General features: G+C 37.1%; 1 protein-coding gene across 1 annotated transcript in view; it reads right to left on the bottom strand.

Moving 5' to 3' along the window:
* Positions 1 to 26,177, bottom strand: part of LOC150076329 (catalase-like) — a 100,935-nt gene that overhangs the window by 63,429 nt on the left and 11,329 nt on the right. Inside the window, exon 2 of the mRNA XM_090387928.1 lies at positions 15,924 to 16,057. Within this exon, the coding sequence (XP_090244054.1) occupies positions 15,924 to 16,057 (134 nt within the window). The remainder of the gene's footprint in view (positions 1 to 15,923; positions 16,058 to 26,177) is intronic.

The following is a 26,177-nucleotide window of genomic DNA, read 5'->3' on the forward strand; positions in this document are numbered from 1 at the left end:
AGTACTACTATATACATAGCAGTTAATCCCTGCATTGTGGTACCATCATAGTACTCAAGGTAGTGGAAAATGAATAAGACCTGGGGGTACTTGTGCAGTCAGATAAGAAGTTTTCTGAACAGTGCAGACAGACTGCCAGAGCAGCTCATGGAGTTCTGTCAATCACATGCAGGAATTCTGATAGCAGGGATAAGGAGGTGATTACCCCATAGTTAGGCATCATCTTGATTACTGGATATAGGCCTGGAGGCCTCATTTTAAGAAAGATGTACATCTGCTGGAATGGGTGCTGAGAAGAGCAACAAGATTGTTAAGGGAAACAAAAGTGTGGTCTTACCAAAAAAGCTTAATTTCTGCAAATTGCAGCATCTGAAGCTTAGGCACCTGCAAGGTGATCTGATTGAGGTGTTTAAGGCTTTGGATGGACTGAACAAGATTAATGTTGGTGGCATTCTTCCTCTAGTTCAGACTGGGGGGATATAAATTTGAACTGAGGATGGTTGGTTGGTTATTTGGTTTTTAGGAGCATTAGCAACTAAGGCCATATTGCTCCGGGATATGCGGTGGTCATTCCCTGACCTTTCAGCTTCCTCCGTATTTGGTGGTGACGGGCTCGAACCCCGGTCTAATCACGAAGCGTGTGCTACGCACTACTGCTCCTTCCCACCTGGCTACGGAGGCGCCTCTGAGGATGGTTGCAGGATAGATGTGTGGAAAGTTTGCTTCAGCATTCAGGTGGTTGATTCTGGGAATCAAATTTCCATCTCTTGTTGTGGAAGTGGGTAGTTTGAACAAATTCAAGGAAGAACTAGACAAACTATTTGAAGGGATAGACAGGTGACGTGGAAAGGGAGTTTTTTTTTTTTTTTTGTTTGTTTTATAAGCTTGCTTTCTTAGATCATTTTCCACTACTAATACTAATGGCCAAAATAAATTGGGCACCTGTGATATACTAGTTGATACATCCAACCATCTACATACAATATTTTGTTTGATATAATAAATTTCGTTCTGAAAGGCAAGAATTATTTGTCCTCAGTATTTTGACAAATGTAAATTAAAAGTTAATTGTACTTAAACTATTAATAAAATTTAACTAGCATACTTGGTTTTTTGTAAATTATTTATTTTGGAGTTTTGGTGTAATCACTGCTTTGATAATAGTAATCCAGTATATTTATTAATTAACTGGATAATTTGCCTTAGCTTACCTAACCTCCTTTGTGACTTGATTACAGAGTAGTTTATATCTACCATAGGCTTCTGTGTTGCCTGACAATTTATATGCATTCCATGCTTTTTTCCTTCTCTCACAAGTCTCATCAGCTCATCTGACATCCATTTAGGCTTAAACCTTGAAAACAGTATTTCTTAGTTGGTATGAAAAACCTAGTAGCTTCTATAATAAATTCCTTGAATGCTTCCCATTTACAATTTGCTGATAGTAACATCATCAGTTGGTCCCACTGTATAGAATTTAAGAACTGTCTGAGACCATTATAGTCACATTAGTCTTAGAAAAGCAAAAACCCTTCCTTTTATCCCTTGATGGTAGTTACATTTTTAAGAAAATTCCACATCAATACAATGTGATCACTACCACCTAGTGGGCCATCTTCAGAATAATCACTGCTGATAATCAGATCAAGAATATTATGCTCTCTGTTGTTGCCTTAACATGCTGCTCTAGAAAACAAGCATGCAATAAATACGCAAATATCTTTCTAGTGACTGATGCACAAGTTTCACAGTCAATATCTGGAAAGTTAAAATCCCCTATTATAAGGCATTCTGGTTTATTGGCCCCCCTCTATTTCTCTATGCAGTTGTTCACTGTACTTATCAGTCATTAGACCTATAACACACTCTTACTCTAATATTTGCTTTCCTGGTGCTTATGTCAACATTGCACTGGCCACTCATGTCAACTGGATGCACTGGCTTAGATTTCATGGATTTCTTAACTAAGAGCATAACCCCCCCTCCTATCCTGTCTGTCCTTTCTGCACGTGTTGTACTCCCCCATACTCAAATTCTTCATCCATTATATCTGAGTGACACAACATCTCTCTTATCCCAACAATGTCTGTATTTGATGTCTTGTCCAGCATTTAAAATTGAAATTTATTTACTATGCTCCTAGCATTGGTGTACATTGGGAGGGATACACAGACTAATACATTAACAGTAACTGCAGGCAGAAGTGAAAGTGATTCTTGGAATAAGCAGCAGCCTAGAAAACAAAGTGATGGGGATTTCATGGACTGCTGGGAGTCATTGTGGAACAAGTAAATACATGGGCTCTGTTAGGGATACTAAGAATAAGAACAGAGAGTGGTAATCAATGGACACTGCTCTTCATGGACTAATGTTATTAGTGAAGTTCCTGAGGGGTTTGTTGGGCCCATTGTTGTTTTCTGTATTTATTAATGATACTGATGAAGGTATCTCAGGCTTAATGTCCAAGTCTGCAGATGATACGAAGGTTGGCAGGGTTATTAAGAACAGGTGGACGTATACTTGATGAGTACAATGAACAACTGTACAGAGAAACAGTGGGCCAGTAAATCAGATTCTCTTATAATGGGAGATTTTAACTTCAGAGATATTGACTGGAACTTGTAGTTCATCACTCGCACACTAGCAAAACTTTTGTGGATTTATTGGACGACTGTTTTCTACAGCAGCATGTTCAAGCAGCACCCGGAGGTAGTACTTTTGATCTGATTATCAGCAGTGATTCTTGATGCATTAAGAATCTACAGATAAAGGAATGACTAAGTGTAAGTGATCAAAATGTGCTGATGTTGGATTTACTCATAGATGTAACTACCATCAAGGGTAGAGGGGAGGGTTTTGCTTTAGTAAAGGTGACTTCAGTAGTCTGAGACAGTTTTCTAATTCGATACAGTGCAGCCAACTGATGATGTTACCAACAGCAAATTCTAAATGAGAAACATTTAGAGGCTTTTCATACCAACTAAGAAATATTGTTGAAGGTTTAGGCCTAAATTGATGTCAGATGAATGAGACTCATGGCAGAGAAGAAAAATGCATGTGATGCATATTAATTATCAGGTGACACAGAAGCCTATGGTAGATATAAGCTGGCATGCAATCAAGTCACAAAGGAGGTTAGGCTGGTGAAGGCAGATTACGAGAAATCTTTGGCAAAGGACGCAAAGAAAAATAGCAAAGATTTCTTTACTTATGTAAACTCCAGAATAACGGAGATGAATCAGATTGGTAACTTGATATTGATGGTTCAACTGTTGATAACCTGCTCAGGTAGCTGAAAAACTGAATCAGTATTTTGCATCTATATTCACACATGAGGAGTTATTCAGGAAGGGAAATGCCAAAAGTTTATAAAACTTTGGCAGGGAGGTAAATGATTTTTTAATAACTGAGAGCAAAGTGGAGACGAAATTGTTAAAGTTAAAAATAAGAAAGGCACGTGGGGTGGACGGGATCTATCCAGTTAATAGCTTAACTTCTGTTCCAGGAAAAATAATGGAGTCACTGGTTAAGGAAGCGATGTAGGATCATCTAGACAGGACTGCAGTTATAGTTCAGACACAGCATGGGTTTGTTAAGGGGAAGCCTTGTCTGAAAAATTTGATTGGATACTAGGATGTGGTAACAAAGGAACTGGATACAAAGAATAATTTTGATATCATATACTTGGATTTTAGGGAAGCTTTTGATACTGATGCACATAGACGACTACTGTACAAATTGGAGCAATATGGCATTAAGATCAAATTGCTGCTATGGATAAAGGAATGGTTCAGTGGGAGAAGACAGAGAGTGGTAATCAATGGACACTGCTCTTCGTTGACTAATGTTATTAGTGAAGTTCCCAGGGGTTCGTGTTGCACCCATTGTTGTTTTCTGTAATTATTAATGATATTGATGAAAGTATCTCAGGCTTAATTACGAGTTTGTGGATGATATGAAGGTTGGCAGTGCCGTTAATGACAGTACACTACTGCAGCAGGTTCTAGAAGAGTTGAGCAGAGAGGCAGCAACTGAAGTTTAACATTGACAAATGTAAAGTACTGCATATGGGTAGCAGTAACCCCAGAGTAACGTACCAACTGTGTGGTACTACAACCAGGGTAGTAGAGAATGAAAAAGACCTGGTCATAATTGTGCAGTAAGATATGAAGTTTTCTGAGCAGTGAAGACAGGCTACAAGAGTAGTTTATGGTGTCTTGTCAAAAATATACATGAATTTTCTCCAGCAGGGATAAGGAGGTAATTATCCCCTTGTATAAGGCAATGGTCAGGTCACACCTTGAGTACCGCATACAGGTTTTTTTTTTTTTTTTATTTTATTTTGGTAGTTGTTGGCGCATCGGCTTCTGTGGCCATAGTGCACCTCCCAAGGTTTTTGCAGTACATTGATCCAAGCCCGAGGCAGGATTCGAACCTGCGACCTTTGGGTTGCCAGGCATGCACTTTACCCACCTGGCTAGCCCGGTCGGCCCGCATACAGGTCATTTTAGGAAAGATGGAGAGCTACTGAAATGAGTACAGAGAAGGGCAACTAGATTGGTAAATGAAACAAAAGATTGCTCATACGAAGAGAGACTCAAGTTCTGCAAATTGTAGTGTCTGGAGACTAAGCACCTGTGAGGTGATCTTACTGAGGTGTATAAGGCCTTGAATGGTTTGAGCAAGCTCAATGCTGATGGGATTCTTCCTCTTGCCAGATTACTTGCCTGAGGTGACAAATTCTAATTGAAGAAAGACAGTTGTAGAATAGATGTGCGGAAATTTGCCTTTAGTTGGCGTGGTTGATTGCTGGAATAAACTTCCATCTGTTGTGGGAGTTGACAAGCTTGAATAAATTCAAGGCAGAACTAGACAAACATCTGGAGTGAATGGATAGGGGAAATGGGAAGTTTTTTTTTTTTTTTTTTTTGGCTGGTGCTGTATATGCTTGCTTTCTTGCATGATATGCCTCTAATAAAGCTAATGCTAATATATGCAACTGTTCTTGCTCTTAGTTACCCTAATCCATGTAGACTTCCAGCAGTCTAAATCTCTGGCACCTTGCTTTCCTACTCATTCCAATAGGAGTGGAAGAATCACTTTCGCTGCAACTATTGTTAATCTCTTAGTCTGCGTTCCACCAAACTGACAGTTTTCAACCCCCCCCCCAACACTGCCTCAATAGCATCAGCAAATATTCTTCACCCTTTCTATTTAAGAATATCCCATTCCTGTAAAAGCAGTCTCTCTTGTTACAAGCACAGATTACATTGAGAAATTTCCACACCACGAGTCTTGCACAATCTCTCCAGGGCTGAATTGACTGACTGACAAGGCTTGATTGATCATGTACTCCTTCCTATCATGTTTGGACAGAATTGCTGATGATACTTTCAAATTTAACTGTAATTTGCGACTTTTTTCAACATTTCAACGTTGCCCTGTACTTGTTAAGTAAGCTTACAGATCTCCTACTCTTAATATCATTAATGCCAATGTGTAAACAATATCACCTTTAGTGTCCTTAAAAGATTATATCTGCTCTACAACATCATCAACTTTTGCTCTTGGCAGACATACCCTAGTCCTGTTTCACCTATTCTTTTTGCACAATATATTTCCTGTTTCCCTGACAGTAGAGTCACTGACAACTAGCTCCTGAGGGACCAGTGCATTCTGCCTTGGGGGTTGCCACTGTGTTGTCTGATGGCACTCTTAGTTACCCTAATCCATGTAGACTTCCAGCAGTCTAAATCTCTGGCACCTTGCTTTCCTACTCATTCCAATAGGAGTGGAAGAATCACTTTCGCTGCAACTATTGTTAATCTCTTAGTCTGCGTTCCACCAAACTGACAGTTTTCAACCCCCCCCCAACACTGCCTCAATAGCATCAGCAAATATTCTTCACCCTTTCTATTTAAGAATATCCCATTCCTGTAAAAGCAGTCTCTCTTGTTACAAGCACAGATTACATTGAGAAATTTCCACACCACGAGTCTTGCACAATCTTGGACAGAATTGCTGATGATACTTTCAAATTTAACTGTAATTTGCGACTTTTTTCAACATTTCAACGTTGCCCTGTACTTGTTAAGTAAGCTTACAGATCTCCTACTCTTAATATCTTTAATGCCAATGTGTAAACAATATCACCTTTAGTGTCCTTAAAAGATTATATCTGCTCTACAACATCATCAACTTTTGCTCTTGGCAGACATACCCTAGTCCTGTTTCACCTATTCTTTTTGCACAATATATTTCCTGTTTCCCTGACAGTAGAGTCACTGACAACTAGCTCCTGAGGGACCAGTGCATTCTGCCTTGGGGGTTGCCACTGTGTTGTCTGATGCTTAAGTGCAAGCTCTGGCACTGAGGTGGACAGCTGAGAGTTTAATGGGCACCGATTGATATCCTTCAAGAGCATCCACCCTGTTTTTCAAGCTCTCATAAAGGCCCATAACAATGATGCGTTGATGTCTAATATCCTCACACTCTTTACATTGAACACACACAAAGAGATCCCACTTGGCAATATCATGTCCCATTCAAAATAGGTCCACAAACATGAAACAAGTGACACATTTCGTAAGGCTGTAATTCAGAGGATAACTGCCTCTCCCAGTTTGGCCCCCAAGCCACAGCACTCCCACTACTTCGAGCCCTTTGCCTTGCTGCTCTGATTTAAGGCATTCAAATTTCCATTCAAATTCAATTTAATTAAGATTACTACACTAAACTAATACAGTCATCCCTCAATTTGCATAGTTTTTATTGCACAGTTTCGCTATTGTGCAGTCAGCTATTTACTACCAAAATTTTAGATTGCGCGGCAAGTTTTGCTACCTGAATGAAAGAGCTGAATGACTTTGTGATTTAAGCATGAACAACAGTGGAAGTTGCTTGAAGCAGAAGCTAAAATTACAGTATATTGAAAACGTTTTCAAAGTATTTCATTATGGAAGACAGTGATTGTGTTTCTGTAAAGCAGTGGTTTTCAATCTTTTTTTAATAACGGCACTCCTAAGCAATTTATTTTATTTTGCAGCACCTCTATCATACTATACGCCGTTTCATAATGAAATAAACATAAATTTTAAAAAATAATAAGTTTAAGTAACTTAAACCCAAATTACGTGGCACCCCTGGAATGTTGTTTAATCACTTACAAGAAGAAGCCAGTCCATCCAATGCAGACATCTTTCAAGCCAGTAAGGGTTGGCTTGAAAATTTTAAAAAGAGGTCAAAGTCTTCACAATCTAAAATTAATGGGCGAAGCAGCCAATGCAGATACGGAAGCTGCTTCTTTGTATTCAAAAACTTTAAAGGACATTATTGCAACTGAAGGCTATCTAGCAAGCCAAGTGTTTAATGCTGATGAGAGCAGCTTATTTTGGAAGCATATGCCAAGCCGAACATTCATTTAAAAAGAAGAGAAAACCACCCCAGGTTTCAAAGTTGCAAAAGATAGGTTAACACTTTTTCTATGTGGAAATGCAGAGTATGACTTTAAGAGTAAACAGTAAACCACTTCTAATTTATACATCAGAAAATCCTCTTGCTTTTAAAGGAATATCGGAAAGCTCCTTACCAATTCATTGGAAATCGAGCAAAGAAGCCTGGATGATAGCTAAAATCTTCGAGGATTGGATTTTATATTGCTTTTGCATTGAAACAAAAAGATATTGCCTGAAGAACATAGCATTCAAAATCTTGCTCATTCTTGACAATGCACCCAGTCATCCTGCACATTTGTCTGACCCAAATGTGAAAGTTATTTCTTCCAGCGAATACAAGTTTGTTAATTCAGCTGATGGACCAAGGTGTTATAGCTTCCTTTAAACTTTATTACCTAAGATCTTTTTACAATTGGCAGAAGCTACTGATGGAATAGGCACTGTCAATTCGAGATTATTGGCAGAATTATAACATTCTTGATGCTGTAAAAAATATCGTCCACTGATAACTGTTCTCTGTGAGATTCAAGGATAATGAATTCATGTGGGGAGAAGTTAAGAACTCAACAATGAATGCAGTGTGGAAAAAGCTGTGGCCACAAAGCTGCACTAAAGAAGCCACGGTTGAAATGTAGGAGGTAGTTGAGATTGTGAGAATTGGCAAAATGATTAGCAGAGAGGGATTTGAAGAACTGGAACCAGAACATATCACAGGGGTCCTTGAATCTCACAGAGAACAGTTATCAGTGGACGATATTTTTTCACAATGTAAAGAAGATAACAAAAATGATGAAGATGATGCACACAAAAATTTGATCACAAAGAGACTAGCTGAGTTTTTAAGACTTGCAAATCAGCTTAGCCAAGAAGCTCTGGATATGGATCCTAATTTAGAGAGGAGTTCAAATTTTCAGAGAACTTAATTATTAGCTTTAGTTCCTTATGAAGAAATTTATAGAGAAAAACTTCTAAGCAAACAATTTTAACTAATTTTTTTCAAAAAGTGTCAGATACTGTTGCAAGTTTATCACAGCAAAACAGCAACAAAGAGGCAATGAATTTAGATTAAAAATCCAGAGGTATTAGCAAGATTAATTTTATGTACATGTTTCTAATTTTTTTCTTTTTTTCTTACCGAATGAAGAATTTTTTTTCAATTTAATTTTTTTTGTTTACAGGTACAGAATCCTCATTACGCCATATAAACTACATTTCACTTTGCGCGGATTTGGATTACACTGTTTTCCCAGAACATAGGCCCCAAGCAAATTGGGGGATGACTGCATACTTAAAGACGGCCTCCGTAGCCGAGTGGGCAGGAACGGGAGTGCAGTAGCGCACGCTCTTTGAGACCGGGGTTCAAGACCCTGACTGCTGAATACGGTCGATCTGCCAACCCGCACTGGACCAGCGTGGCAGATTATGGTCCATTTTCCCTCAGTATGAATTGTTGAGGAGGCTTCCATCCTGCAGTGGGTTGATAATGGCTGCACTGTACTTTTTTGCATACTTAAATGCCATAACAACACTATCCACTGCTTACATAGCAATAATACATATTATGCTATCAACTTTACATTATTAAATATATATACATACAAAATGCAATACTCAGCTTACATTATATGTATTATGTTATCGAACTTACGTTATACGTATTTCCTACCTCCTATCAAGTTTTCGTGATATGTAAGTTCATTACATATCATTACATTTGTAAGTTCTAAGTAATTATAGTCGAAGCTCTATCTAATGATAACTTGGACGAATGAGAAAACGGTCATTATGCTGGAAGGGTGCTATATCGATTGTTCATAAAATAGCATTAGGTTAATGAAAAATTGGAAGGTACCAACCACATAGGACGTTAAAATCACAAATATTAACTACACTTCTAATTTTAAATTGAGCTAAATGCAATAACAGCACTACTCTAATTCACCAGTTACACAGCAATAATACTACTATGCTACTAAGCACTTACATTATATATGTATTACATTACACCATTAAGATTGTAAGTTAAGTTAATTATAATATACTTATACAGTGGATTCCGGTTATTTGGGCCACCGGTTAATCGGGGCAGCCGTTTATTTGGGGCAAATCTTAAAAAACAGAAACCAATCAACAAAATAGCCAGGATTTACTTTGCTTAATTGGGACAGCATGCCGTTTAATCGGGGCAGGAGACCACAGCACTGGAGATTACCCTACGATTGTCTCCAACGGTGCCACGTGGTTCGGTCGAAATTCTGGAGGTCACAACCATAAAACAATAAAAACAATTAGCAGTCACCTGTTTATTGGGCTTTTCTGTTAGTGAAATCTATCATAAACAGACAGTAAACTCGATCTTACTGAATTTGCGATAATACTGACAGCTGGAATTCTGTGGGTTATTATGATGAAATGTGTTTACACTTCCATGAAATCTTCAATCATATAAAAAAATTAATTTTCAGATCTTCTCTTCATTCGTATTTTTAAAGCTTTGTAACTCGTTACTCCGTTCTCACTTGCACATATTGTGTTTCTTGCAATTTGTGCGTGTCATGTTCTTTTTTATTGATTGCTTATCTTTTTACTGTTTTAAATTTTAACCCCCCTGCCCACAAATGTCAGTGAACAGAAATGTCAACTAGTTCGTATGTACATATTACAGTACGTATTAATTATTCCGATTATCACGTATATTCTTCCGATTTTCACGTATCATTTAACTTTTTAATTGGTAAAGTAATAAAGGGTAAATGTGTGCTTAATATATCTTTGCTTTTATAGCCTGTGGATAATATTCCTCCTATTTTCGCTAATTAGAATCACTGTTTAATAGCATTAAAATTCAATTCACAAACGTGATCACAATGACCGGTGCTTACTGCACATCGTATAGTGAACGGTACTTTACTATGTTGAGTTCGTCGTAAAGTGATTTGATTGTACAGTGAACCAATTGTGGGGGGGGGGTACATTGTATTTTTAACTATTTACGTGAAACTTCGAATAATTGGGGCAGCCGCTTAATCAGGTTAAAATGCACTAGTCCCGATGTGTCCCGTATAACCAGAATGGACTGTATAAATAATGCCCACCTACATGATTTGAACTTCTGAGCTACCTATTTACCACAATTAAAACACTAGAATACCCCTACCACTCACTGAATAGTATAACAATGGCAGCAAAAGACTGGTTTCTTAAGCAATTCTAAACACTTAGTAACAAACAAATTTATCAACTCAATCAGAGAATAACAAACAATTACACTACTAATTTTAAATCAAAAGTTATAGAAAAGCTATTTTTAAGCAATAAAGAAAGTTCCACTTTGTAGCTCTGAAAATGTTGCTTGTTCAGCTAGCACCCTCTTTCCAATTGGCCAACTACAGCCATGACTGAAGAATTTATCCAGTCTCAGACAGGATCTGAAGATATTAACACCTAAAGTAGTAAGTTATGTGGTCCATTAATGAGTTCAAGGAGAAATTTGACAATCCAGCTAATGTGTTATAAATGCTAAATAACAAACATATACCTTGTATTTTGAACACTTAACCATTGCTTTATCTTCGTGTTATTGTTGTTTGCTTGTTTTTCTTATTAGTTAATGGCAAGCATGTTTTTTTTTTATCCTTTCTGCCGTTTTGGATTCCTTTTCATTGATGATAGGAACAGGCTCAGAAATGTCTACATTTTTATTATGTACAGTATGATCTCACAGGAGATAGAAAACTATTGTATTAAGGTAAAAATATGGTAAATTGAACCATATGGTAAATTGAACATACATAAATCGAAGTACAGTCAGGCTGAGTCAGTCCTCATAAAAGGTGCCCCTTCTGTGTTTAGGCTAAAGATACACATTATCATGCTTACTAATCCATAAGCTACCATCTAGCTCAAGTATAGGATTGTTACTATACTAGTCTGAATGAAAAGATGACAGTTTGCAGCTGGTATAATGTCAATTTTGCCTTTCTATTCCTTGCCTTCCCTTCCCCTCTATACATTATTGAACCCCATCATAGTATTAGTAATGGCCACATGGTGCAAGAAAGCCTATGGCTTATGCTGCACCAACCAAAAAAAAAATTAATAAAAAAATCCGAACTTGACTTTATGTCCCCTAGTTCTAGCATCATTTATAATCTTGAAAATTTCGTCCTCATTCATTTTACTGATGCCTCTCAGAGCCTTAAACACCTCAATCAAATCTCCTCTAAGGTGTCTAGTTTCCAAACTCTGCAACCCACATATTCGAAGTCTTTCTTCATAAGGACGCCCTTTTGCCGATCTCACCAGGCGAGTTACCCATCTTTGCACCCTTTCAAGAAGCTCAATGTCTTTCTTTAGGTGCAGTCTCCATACTTGAACACAGTATTCCAAGTGTGGTCTAACATAAGCCTTATATAATGGGATTATCACGTCCCTATCTCTACTTGCAAAAGTTCGATAGATCATCGATAGGACACCATGGGCCTTCCTTGCAACCTGTTTACAATGCTCAGAGAATTTCATGTCTGACTGTATCGTAACACCCAAGTCCCTTTCCTCCAGTACTGGTTTAGCTGAACTCCACCAAGTGAATAAGTTATTTTGGGATTACTGTTTCCCAGGTGTAATACCTTACACTTTGTTGGATTAAAGCATAGCTGCCATTTTTCTGACCATTCCTGAAGTCTATCTAGGTCTCTCTGAAGAAGCTCAGCTTGACAGTGATCATTAATTACTCTACCAATTTTAACATCATCTGCAAATTTAGACATCACGCCCTCTATCCCTTCATCAATATCATTTATGAAAATTAAAAACAACAGTGGTCCTAATACTGATCCTTGGGGAACCCCACTTCTTACATCAAACCAATCTGAGGAATAGCCATTTATCACAACCCTCTGCCTCCTGCCCTGAAGCCATCCTTCTATCCATCTAAGAATTTTCCCAGTGATTCCAACCTGTTCCAGCTTATTAAAGCAACCGCTCATGTGGGACTGAGTCAAAAGCTTTGCTGAAATCTAAATAAACAATGTCGAAACTATTCCCTAAATCCAGCTCAGGAGTGACCCTTTTGAAATAGCAAACCAGATTTGTTAAACATGATTTTCCCTTTACAAAACCATGCTGAGTATCCTTGAGAATTTCAATTCGATCCAAATGATCCTGAATTCCACCCTTGATCATTGCCTCCTGATTTTCCCTACTACTGAAGTCAGACTGACAGGTCGATAATTTCCAACTTCACTTTTAGAGCCACCCTTATGTATGGAAGATACATTTGCACTTTTCCAATCCAAGGGAATCACCCCAGAGTCTAGTGATGCTCGCATAATTAGCCTCAATGGTTCAATGCACTCGCTTACCGCCTCCCTTAAGATTATAGGGTATATTCCATCAACTCCAGGAGCCTTACTGGTCTGTAGGCTCAAAAGTTTTTTCATTAAATAATCTTGCGAAATTTCAATATCATTAATTACATATTTTTTTTAACTTCGCTCCCACAATTTCCCATTGCCACAAAAGGCTTTTCATTTGTAAATATCGATGCAAAATAACTGTTGAGTTCATCTGCAACAGCAGCTGGTGTATTTAATACTAACCCCTTTCCCTTATGTAAAGGTCCGATCTGGTTTGTCCTGCTCTTCTTGGCATTTATATATGTGAAGAATTCTTTATTTCCCCCCCCTTTGCTCTGTTTACTAGTGATTTCTCATAAACTGCCTTTGCCTGTCGAACCTTTTCTGTGGCTCTATTACACATCACCTTGTAGCTGTTATAGGCTTCAGTACTTTTTATTGCTCTGTAACCTTTCCATGCCACCTTTTTCTGCTCAAGTAATGTGGCAACTTCACTATTCATCCAACTTAGAACCCTCCTCGTGGAGTATTTTTTTAATGGTATATACACATTCAAGGTATCTGTGATTAATGTTTTAAAAGCGTACCACAGTTCAAATGTATTCATTTTCTGCATGATATCTACCCAGTTAAGAGGCCATGTAGTACCTTAAGGCATCGTAATTTCCTTTTCTGAAATTAAAACCCATTCCTTTGCCTTTTACTTCTGCTACCTCTCTCGTCATCATCTACCGTAATCACTTCCTGCTACTGGTTCCTCTACTGTCAGCCCTGTTATGTCATCTGATTCATGTGTGATGATGAGGTCTAGGATATTCTTTTCTCTTGTACATTCCCTGACATGTTAATACAAATAACAGTCATCTAGTTGATTTAAAAATTTTGTTCTCCATGTCGAGTTTCCTTCCCATTTACTCCAATCGATTAGAGGCACATTGAAATCACCCATAATAAGGCATTGATGCTTACTTGCCCATTCCATTTGCATGTAGAGGCTTTTGTCATAATCTTCACAATCACCTGGTCTGTAGATTACTCCTACTCGCATTATACCTTTGTTTCCAACTATCTCACACCATACAGACTCTATACTAGCATGTGAAATGTCTGAATCCAGGAAAGCTATCGTCGCACTCAGGCTGCTTCTGATAAGAAGCATTACCCCACCACCCCTTCTATCTACCCTATTCTTCCTAAATACTTATACAAGCTGTACTTAAACTCATCATCCCCAATTTCCGGGTGGCACCACGTCTCTGTAATCCCTATTATGTCTGCGTTACTTGTTTTAACCAGCAGTTCGAATTTGCTCATTTTATTGACGACACTTCTAACGTTACTGTATAAACAATTAAGATTTACTGTTCTTGTATATTTAACAACCCTAACACAACCCTTGAAGTTTTTTAGGCTCTGTTCCCTGATATTAACTACTCGCTCACGTGAAACGTTTCTGCCCCCAGAACATCTAGATAATGCGTCCAGCTGGGGTAACAGATAAGAACTCTTAAGGTATGTGCAAGAGTTACTTTGACCAATATTATCAGATAAACACGTGTCAGTATTACCCACATCCCCCCCCTAACTAGCAGTTTCCCTGAACCTTTAAGGTATCCTCAATAATACTGGGAAAAAATTTTTGCACCACCTTTGTTTAAGTGTATTCCGTCTCTACAAAACAAATTCCTTCTGCCTACAAGTGTGGGCCATGCTGATAGAAATTTCCGCCCTAAAGCCTTGCAGATTCCTTCAAGTCTTGAGTTAATCCAAAAGGCTCAACATATAATCCCTCCTATCGTGTCTGGGCAGAATTGCAGACACACGGACATTATGGCCTAGCTCGCGACATTTCCTCAGCATGGTCCTATATTTTTCCAACATATCGTCAGATCGTGTACGTTTAATATCATTAGTCCCCACATGAATAATAATATTCTCTTTACCCCCCCTTTAAAATCTGACAATCTGTTGGTGACATCATCAATAGTTGCTCCCGGCAGACATACCCTGGTTCTACTCCACCTATCCTTATTACAAAAAATATTCCCTGTTTCCCTGGAGTCTCCTAATAAAACAATGTCCTTTTTAACCGGAGTAGTTTGCACTTGGTTTTTCTGTTTTGAGGCTCGAATCGGGTGTGCATCACTTGGTAGATTGCTGAAGTCTTGAGTCCCTGAGGAGCTCCCAGATGCATTATTCTCAAGGGCAAGCACCCGTTTTTTCAGGGTGCTCAAATTGTTCCATCAGTGGACCAAATTGTAATTTAAGATCGGTGCACTCCTTACATTGATCACAAAGAAAAGAATCCCCAGGTGAGGTAGGATTAGTCACCAGGTCGACTTTGGAAAACATTCCACAGGTTCCACAACGGATTAAATCATTACTCACCCGTAAATCGCCATCGGCTATTGCCGTGTGAGTCACGATACCCTGTGACGTGTTTAAGGCAGATCTCGTAACTACCATTATAAAATGAAATAAATATCAATGAAAGTTAACTTTAAAAAATTATATCTATAATATTATTAAAATCAAACTGTTACAGGAAAACCTATAACAAAATAATCCAACAATATCTAAATAAATCAAATATTTAAAAGCACTATCCAAAAGTAAACCTCTTAACTGAGGAGCCCTGACTAAGCGCGTCCGCTCACCTCGAATGCCAACACTGAACTGTGAACAGATATTTCACAATATCTATTCTATGATATTGTGAAATATTGATGTGAAGTTTCACATCTCTGTGAATTTTAACACAGAGATGTGAATTAAATCAGAAATTTTTAGAGACTTTCTTTTGAAAGTCATTAATTCAGCATGTGTTGAAAATACAAGTGAATGACTATACTTTATTAATCTTATACTAGTTATAGCCTCACTGTTTTCTAGTATAGTATAGTCATTCACTTGTATTTTCAACACATGCTGAATTAATGACTTTCAAAAGAAAGTCTAAAAATTTCTTTGATTAAATTCCATACTATTAAAATAAGAATTACTCAATCAAATTTGTAACAAATTTTATTTATTCAACAAAAAATTGTTAAGAGTACAAATTCAAGAATAAAACAAATTAAGTTAAAAATACCAAAAAATGCATTTTTCTAACCTGTCAAAATGTGCCATTTCTTCCAGATACACAACATCTTGCAATAACATTGGTCCCCTTGGTCCTATAGTAAGGGAGTTCAGTTTATCTCCAACAGGACATCCTGTAGCTGCTGTTAAGCATTCAGATTTACCCTAATTTTTTCATATAAAAGAGTGAACATATTTTGAAATGTTCAAGAGGATTTGATGAAATTCTAAAAAACATTAAATCAATAAGATGATATTTTAGATTTTTAGTTTGCTTTCTGCTCCTTTTCTCTTGCAACTACAACACTTTTTGGGCACAGCCAAAATATGAACATTCTTTACATTAGTTTATAAGTTTATAATACTTTCTGATCACAAAATGAGCTAACTAAAAAGCCTTGAAATCTGATAGTGTATAATAAATGAAATTCTATCAAAGCAATTGGTTAATTCCAATGTAGATATTTGTGCTCTATAAAAACCTTAAATTAATTCACCTGCATTAATCTAACAATGTCAACCCACTTTCTGAAAATGAAGCATTACACCAATGAAAAATGGCTGTGATAGTGGTGAGATACACCCTATTATGACAGAGGAGTAGTCACACTGGGTCTAGTAGAGCAGATGTAATAAAGATGAAAGTACAAAAAAAAATATATACACACACCCATCTAGGGTGACTAGCCATCCTGTTTTCTCAGGATTATACAGATTTCAGAAATTTATTGAAATTTATTTACTATGCTCCTAGCATTGGTATACATGCAACTGTTCTTGCTCTTAGTTATCCTAACACAGCCCACGTATTACAGAGGTAATTTGATAGTATGAATCAGAGCTGTAATACTCAATATGTGCTACGTTGATAATAATATTAGTAAAATAATAAGGAGTATACCTCAATATAGTACGTAGAACACTTCCGTATGATACCCTCCAGAAATTAAAACGGAAAAAAAAAAAAAACAAAAAAAAAACAAACGACGACTTACCGATACATTAGAGTAAAATATAAATAATTAAATAATCAATTTAACACAGTTCAAATCAATTTAAAACAATTAAAAATCAAATTAACACAATTAAAAGAATCTAACGAAAATATTCAAAAGGAATATTTTCAAAAGGAGGAAGGAAAATAGTTTTGAATATTTTCGTTAGATTCTTTTAATTGCGTTAATTTGATTTTTAATTGTTTTAAATTGATTAGAACTGTGTTAAATTGATTATTTAATTATTTATATTTTACTCTAATGTACCGGTAAGTCGTCGATTTTTTCGTTTTAATTTCTGGAGGGTATCATACGGAAGTGTTCTATGTACTATATTGAGGTATACTCCTCTTATTATTTTACTAATAGAGGTAATTTGAATATTTAAAAATTGGATAATTTTTTATAAAACTTTTGTTTGTTCTATAATGCTAATAGTGATATTCTGCACTTTATAAAAGAATCACTATCTTGTACCTTTATCTACGAGGTCTGAAAATCAAATCTAGCATAAAGTTTTTTCAATGAGGATTTCCCAATCCCAAATGAAATAATTTTATTGAAATAACTTGGTTATGTAGATGACCGAAGATCTGGACTAGCTCTAGTCCAAGTCAGAATGCTTTAATCAACAACTCTAAATTAAAAATTGAGCTTATTAAAATCTGTACCTACTTTAAGGCTTTTCACAACCCAAATAAATCTGCTCATCACTAAAAAATTAGCTCCATATTTTATCAACTTTACACAAACTATCAAAAAAGTTTTGGTTCAGAAAGATCTTAAAGTCTACTTTGATGAAGAGCTCCTATTTAAAGAGCATATTAACAATGTTAACACTAATGCACTGCTCAAACAAAATGTTGTACATGTCTCAAATCCACACACCATAATGAAATATGTAAACACAGACATTTTTTCTCATCTGTTATACAGTGCTGAGATTTTGTCTGCTACTTCTATCCCTAATAGCATCTGATCAGTAGAGTGCAATATTATTAAGTGGGTTAATGTTAAGTGAATTCTTTTTTTTTTTTCTTTTTTTTTAACTATATATCTCAAAGTGAAATACTCCTTCAATGAGGAATAGGATTACATGGCACATCCCCCACCCACAAAATACAAAACCCAAGCAAATTCTGTTATATAATAGGATTCACTCCATTGACATTCTTCCTACATCCTTCAATTAATCTAATAAATAGCTGACAAATTGATACTCATATAGCTGAAAAACTGAATGAGTATTTTGCATCTGCATTCACACATGATGAATTCTACTGGGAAGTGGAAGACAAGCTTAAACTCTAACAGGGAGCTAAATGATTTTGTAATAACTGAGGGCAAAGTGGAGGAGAAATTGTTGAAGTTAAAACATAAGAAAGGCACCTGGGGTGGATGAGAGCTATCCAGTTATATTAAACAAGGCGGCAAAGGAAGTAATAGCAAACCTTTACCCATAATAATGAGAATCCTTGGACTCAGGGGAGGTCCCCTCTGATTGGAGATGTACAAATGTATCCCCAATTCACAAAGGAGATCAACAGATCTTAGGCATGGTCCTGTTTGTTTGTTCCAAGAAAAGCACAAAAATCTCCCACCAGATCGCTAACAACTTCTCAAAGTAGTGATGCAGGCAAAATACCTGAAGTAATACAAGAATCTCATAATGTACCCAAAAATAACAAAACAGATACACTCAACATACAATCCTGTTTTTCATAAAATGCTGTTGCAAAGATAAAGCAAAATCTTGAAAACCTTATGGCAGCTCAACCTAATAGAATAACTTCTGCTGTAAGAGTCCAGATTGTTGACTGTTGGACAAAATCAGAAAGAAAATTGACTGACCAAGTAGAAAATCAAATTCTACAGACCAAGCTTGAAATGACCAAGCTTGAAATGACAAACCAAAATTAAGAGAAAAATATTTCCTATGCACAGGTGCTTAAGACACAACCACCAGAGAAAATCCAACAAGGTTCAAACCAGGATTAAAGGAAATAACCCCTTTTAGAGAAAGAAAAAACCCAAAACAAAGAATAATACTTCACCATACTGAGACTTCCTACTACTGACAATGCACAGCTGAACTCCAGTGAAACTACATCAAACAGTGACAATAAAAAGTGGAAGAAAAAAATTTTCTAGGGCAATAAAATTAGGTCTTGTTTGAAAGAAACAGATTCCTGATTTCGATAAGATTATGCCACTTGGTACGAGAAATGTAAAAGTTAATTCTGTAAGAAAGACAAGAAATACAAGAGAGAGCACTGAAACTACTTCAGTGCAGGATGTATTAAAGCAGTTTCAATGCATCCTACATTGAAGTTGCAGACATCATTAAAATCACCCAGAAGTTTTAAACTGGGCAGAGGCTTCCAAATCTAAAGGATACTCTATAATACTTTTTGTTGTGGAGAAAGGTACTCTCCTTACAACATTGATGGAGGACATTTATTATAAGAACTTTGAGGATCACCTCACTATTGAAGAATTTGCAAAAGAAATGAAAATAAGACATACACAAGGGTCAGATCACCTTCCCTCCTAAATTGTATTTGAAATCCAACCGTCTCACAATGGTCAAGAATTGGAAGACTTCCTTGCTACTACAACATTTGTGGTTCTGAACAGGCCTCACAAACTGCCCACCTTTATTTCTACCCTATGGAAATTGAACTTAGACTGTCTACAACCTCCATAGCCCATAAAACAACAGACTGGCATGTCCAATTAATCTTGGACAATATGAGATCACAGAGCCATCTCATTCTAACTTGTATGCCAACTGGAGGCTCTCCACCTAATTTTGATATTACATCAAAAAAGCAAACTAGGACTTATTCCAAGAAACAGCAACACAAGAAATGCAGAAAATCCCAACAGATGCATTCACCCAATTAACTCCCCAGGGTCATTCTGAAAAAATTACAGAGGTAATGTTAAGTTTTCAGTATTTTCATGCATAAAAAGAAATTGAGGAAAAACTCTGCTCCCGTGGTCCCCACAGTTGGAATCCGACCGATGAAGGGTTCACCAAGCAAGAAAAAATTTCTGAAGGGCAAGAGCTACCTGGCCTGAAAATGAGGTAAATGCCCAGAGGAGAAACTACAGGATCCTCGAGAACAACTACACAACTCTCAAAAGCCACAAGAAAAAGGAATTCTGAAACATATAGTTGATACAACCAGGAATGCCAACCCTAAGCGAGTTGTAGTTATATCTGTATTGTTACTAACAAGTTTCCACCATGCAAAGTAGTAAACGTAACATCACAGCGGACACCCCTACCCTTACTTGGGCCGACTGGGTGGGTAAAGTGCCTGCCTGGCAACCCAAAGGTCAAGGTTTCGAATCCCGCCTTGGGCTTGGATCAGAGTAGAAAATGCAAAAACCTTGGGAGGTGCATTATGGCCACAGAAGCCGATGTGCCAACAACACACAAACAAACATCCCTTACTTGGACACTGTGGAAAACATTCTAGATATACTCTGATGCTCTGACCTCAGAACATCTAGAAACTGACAGTAACAATCAGACTTATTCCACTGAAATAGGATCTGCATTCTCCCAGATCCTATTTCAGTGGAATAAGTCCCAGAAATTAAAGGCTGTATTAGACTTCACAAAAAAATAACAAATGCTCAGACTTGATCTATTAGAAGTGAAAGCTGTCAAAAATTTTTTACAGCCTACCCTGAAAATCCCTTAAACCTATTCAACTACTGCCTTTCCCTGGGGAGCATTCCCCATCCCATGGAAGCAGGCACTACTTGAAATTTATTCTAAGAAAATCCAGAAAGGCAACCCATCAAGCCAAGATCTTATCAGCCTATAGCTCTACTCCCTGTGCTTGGTAAGCTCTTGGAGAGACTTATTAACTAGGCTACTAAACCACTGCCAGAAAGCAACTCTGCAGTTAGACAAACAGTTTGGCTTCAAGCCAGGCAATAGTACTGAATATGCCATGCAAGAACTAAAAATAAATAAATAAAACTTTCTTTATAGACAGTCAAAACAACTGAAAACATCCCCTAAGTGATTTCTGACAAAAAAAAGTGGAAGAAAAATTTTCTAGGGCAATAAAATTAGGTCTTGTTTAAAAGAAACAGATTCCTGATTTTGTAAGATTATGCCAGTGATAGAAAAAAGGGTTTGACAAAAAACGCCATAAATAGAACATATTAGCATTAACAGAGGCATACAATGCAAGAAAGCAAATTTATCAGCATTCAGCTTGCTCAACCCATTCAAGGCCTTACACAGCTCAATCAGATCACCTCGGCAGGTGCCTACGCTTTAGGCTCTGCAATTTGCAGAACTTAAGCCTCTCTTAGTAAGAGCACCCCTTTGTTCCCCTCACCAATCTTGTTGCCCTTCTTTGTACTCGTTCTAGCAACTATACATTCTTCCTAAAATGAGGTCTCCAAACCTGTACACTACTCTAGGTGTGGCCTGATCATTGCCTTGTATAACGGGATAATCACCTCCCTGTTCCTGCTAGCAAAATTCCTATATATCATTGACAAGACTCCATTACCTGCACTGGCAGCCCCTCTGCACTGCTCAGCGAACTTCATATTTCACTGCACAATTACCCCCAGGCCTTTTTTTACTTTCTACTTCCCTGAGTGTAGTACCACACAGTTGGTACGTTTCTCTTCAGTTACTGCTACCCACATGCAGTACTTTGCATTTGTCAATATTAAACTTCAGTTGCCACTTTTCAGCCCATTTATCTAGATCCAGCTGGAGTAGCATACTGTCTTTACATACAGTCGTTAACAACCCTGCCAATCTTTGTATCATCTGCAAACTTGGACATTAAACCTGATATACCTTCATCAATATCATTGATAAATATACAAAACAACAATGGGCCCAATACCAAACCCTGAAGAACTCCACTAATAACATTTGTCCACGAAGAGCAATGTCCATTGATTACCACTCTCTGTCATCTCCCACTCAACCATCCCTTTATCCATTGTAGCAACTTACCCTTAACGCCATACCTCTCCAATTTGTATAGCAGTCTTTCATGTGCAACAGTAAGAAAAGCTTTCCTGAAATCCAAGTATATGATATCAAAATTAATTTTGGCATTCAGTTCCTTTGTGACCACATTATAGTAAGCAATCAAATTGGTCAGACAAGACCTCCCTTTGACAAACCCATGCTGTGTCTTAACTATTACTGCAGTCTTGTCTAGATGATCCTGCAATGCTTCTTTAACCAGCAATTCCATTATTTTCCCCAGAACACAAGTTAAACTAACAAGTCAATAGTTACCTGTGTCAACTTTTGAACCCCCCCCCCCTTTGTGAATTGGTGATACATTTGCACACCTCCAGTCAATGGGGGACCTCCCCTGAGTCCAAGGAAGCTCTCATAATTATGGCTAAGGGTTTGCTTACTTCCTTTGCTGCCTCCTTTAATATAACTGGATAGATCCAGTCCACCCTAGGTGCCTTTATGTTTAACTTAAACAATTTCCCCTCAACTTTGCTCTCAGTTATTACAAAATCACTTAGCTCCCTGCTAGCGTTTGATAAACTTCTTGCACTCCCCTCACTAAATGACATCTCGTGTGAATGTAGATGCAAAATACTCATTCAGTTTATCAGCTACCTGAGCATAATCATCAATAGTCAACCCATCTATGTTAAGCAATCCAATCTAATTCTCCCTTTCCTTCTAGAGTTTACATAAATAAAGAACTCTTTGCTGTTTTTCTTTGCATCCTTTGCCAAGGATCTCTCATAATCTGCCTTCACCTGCCTAACCTCCTTTGTGACTTTTTTACAGACTAGTCTTAATGCTTAATGCACAAATTTTATATGCATCCCATACATTTTTCTTCTCTGCCACGTGCCTCATCAGTTCATCTGACATCCACTGAGGCCTAAACCTTGAACAGTATTTCTTAGCTGGAATGAAAAGCCTAGCAGCCTTCAAAATGAAGTCCCTGAAGGCTTCCCATTTAGAATTCAACATTGGTAACATCATCAATTGATCCCACTGTACAGAATTTAAAAACTGTCTGAGACCCCCCTGTAGTCACCTTTATGAAAGCAAAAGCCTATTCCTTTAGCTTTGATGGTAGTTACATCCTAATTCCCACATCAGTACATTGTGATCACTGTCACCCAGTGGTTCCTTTTTCTGCAAATTCTTAATGCATGAATAATCACTGCTGATAATCAGATCAAGAGTATTACTCCCTCTGGTTGCCTCTCAAACATGTTGCTGTAGAATACAGTCATCCAATAAATCTACAAAAGCCTTGCTAGAATGCGAGTGACAAATCCACAAATTCCAGTCAATATCTGGAAAGTTAAAATCCCCCATAAGACATTCTGATTTACTGGCCCATTATTTCTCTGCACAATTGCTCATTATACTCATCAGATTCATTAGGCCTATAACACACACCTACTCCCATTTTTCCTTTCCCAATGGTTATGTCACACCAAACAGACTCAACATTGCATTGTCCACCAACATCAATTGGATGCACTTCCTTAGATTTTGTGTTTCTTAACTAACAGCATAACCCCTCCTCCCTTCTATCCTGGCTATCCTTTCTGTATACATTGTACTCCCCAAATTCCAATTCTGCACTGTTTATGTCTGTGTGACACCACATCCCAACAATATCTGCTTTTGATGTCTTGACTAGCACTTCAAGCTCATAAAATTTATTAACTATACTCCTAGCATTGGTGTACATGCACCTGTTTCTACTCTTAGTTACCCTAACACAGCCCATGTATTTATTTGTTCCACTCTGACTCCCAGCAGTCCTGGAATTCTCCACTGCCTTGCTTTCCGGGCTGCTGCTCATTCTAATAGAAGTAGTGCAAGAATCACTTTTGCCTATGCCTGCAGCCACTGTTAACCTTTTAGTCTGTGTTCACGCCCCCCCACCCCAAACTAGCAGTTTTCCGACCCATCTAACACTGCCTCGATAGCATCAGCAAATATTCTTGCACCCTTTCTATTTAAGTGTACCCCATCCCTGTAGAAGCAGTCTCTCCTGTCAACAAGCGCAGACCAGGCTGAAAAATATTCTACCCCTTGAGCCTTGCACAATATAATTAGAATGTGCCCAGAAATCTTAAACCACAAAAACCAAGATCAAAATCAGAAGATTAAATTGAGCCAATTTTGCATTTATAGAGCCATGCCCCATAGGAAGGAAACAAGAATACAGAATTGCAAAAATGAATTCAATGTACTTTTATTGAAAAAAAATTAGTAACACTGAGAAAAGATTAATGACTTGACCATTACGGAATCAGCACGACATTGCTGCAACCTTGACATAAGGATATTGAAGACCTTGATTTTTCTCTCTTTTCGGATCATTAGATTAATCAATTTGAAAAACTGATCAAATCCAATGATCCAAAAAGAGGTAGATTTGATGGTTCATTGAATCTAATGATCCAACAAGTTAAGAGAGAGAGAGAGAGAGAGAGAGAGAGAGAGAGAGAGAGAGAGAGAGAGAGAGAGAGAGAGAGATTCTTTTTAATGAAATAGCAAAATCCTCTAGTTCCAAGCCAACAGGCATGGAACTAGACAATACTTGTAAGATAGGAGTTGAAACAATTTTACGAGTTTTCGAAAAAAGTAAAAGAAAACTGTAATGTAACGTACATAATTTACTCATGAAAGTGGAAAGCTTGGTCCAAATAAATCAGGCTGCAGCTGCATATGTGACAATAGGCAGAATGACAGCCTTGTAGAGAGTGGTTAAAATTTTTCAACTAAGGCTCCAATCATGGTGAGTGACTTTGGTTATTATTCCAGCAAATAGACTTATCTATAATTAATCCAAGATATTTGGTTTTAGTGAGAAGGAATACTGAAACCATTAAGTTTAATTAAGCTAGATCTGTTAGCAGAGAAAGAATCTTTAAATACCATCACAGTTTTATGTGTTGAAATTTAGTTTTTTAGCTTTAGCCCATACTGATAAGTCCTGTAGGATATTAGATTGAGTTTCTATCTGAGCCTGGCCTGGAGTTAGCATAGCAAAAAAAAGACAAGGTTGTCCACATATGCCATTTATTGATAATTGTCATATTGTTTAAGCAGCCATTTATTTAAAACCAAATGCAATATTAGTGAACCAAGTATGGAATCTTGTGTGTAATCACGATTAATTTATCTATAAACAGCCTGGAAGTTAGAAACAATGCGAATGTGTCTGTCTGAAAAATGTCTCAAAGTGCTATACAAGTCAAAGTCACAGTCTAAAGATCTAAGACATACGATGGAACTCTCCCACCAAAGTTGAAACCATCCTCAAAGTTAATAAATATGGCTAAGGTGTATTTATGTTCTGTGTAAGTAATGAGTTGCATAAAGTGAAACAAAGAATCTTCAGTACCAACTCCAAGACAAGAGCCAAACTGACTTTTAGAGTACAAATTATTTGCAGTCAGTAAATAAGATACCATAAGACAAAAATCTCTCAAAAACTTTTCTTAAGTGACTTAGAAAGGGAAACAGGTCAAAAAGAACAGGGGTTGTTAATCAGTTTGCCAGGTTTGAGGAGTATTTTCACAATGGCAAATTTCCAGACTGTAGGGAAAGTTCTTAAGTACTGTATAAGCATTTGTTGAATAGTTTAACCAAAATATATGGGAATTTCTGATGCAATTCAATTCAGTTATGAATATACATTCAATAAGGCCTTGCCCTGGATATTTGCTGGGGCTTATTTTTGCAACTGCTGAGTCAACTTCAAAGGGTGAAAATGGTAATGAGATTGTATTATTGTAATAAAATTACAATATATCTGACTATTTGGGTTAACAGATAGTCAGATGAGTAGCTATAATTAATATCAGAAATTAATTCACTAAAACTAACAAACACAATCCTCTGAAAAGTAACAAAAATATAATGAATAAATTATATAGTTAATGTAAGCTGTTTAAGTAAATGTAGGGGAAATTAAAACCATGAAGCATCAGTATATAATTTCTGAGTTGTAATACAGGGAAATTCAAAATTTGCAAACCCAAGATTTTGAATATTGATATGTGTTTTACAACTTTTGAATCACCTTGTACATATGAATTGCATTTTTGATTTTGATTTGATTTGGATTTTATTGGCGCATTAGCAACTAAGGCTATAATGCGCCAAGACCAGGTAATATATAAAAATTTAACATCTCAGTGACCTAATTAATTAGGCCACCATGTCCAGATATATAATAACAAATATATAAAAAAGATAAATCAATAAAAGAAATAACAATAACATATAA

Source organism: Mastigoproctus giganteus, chromosome 13 (assembly GCF_048544385.1).
Source record: "Mastigoproctus giganteus isolate SK-2022 chromosome 13, ASM4854438v1, whole genome shotgun sequence".
Lineage (NCBI taxonomy): Eukaryota > Metazoa > Arthropoda > Arachnida > Uropygi > Thelyphonidae > Mastigoproctus > Mastigoproctus giganteus.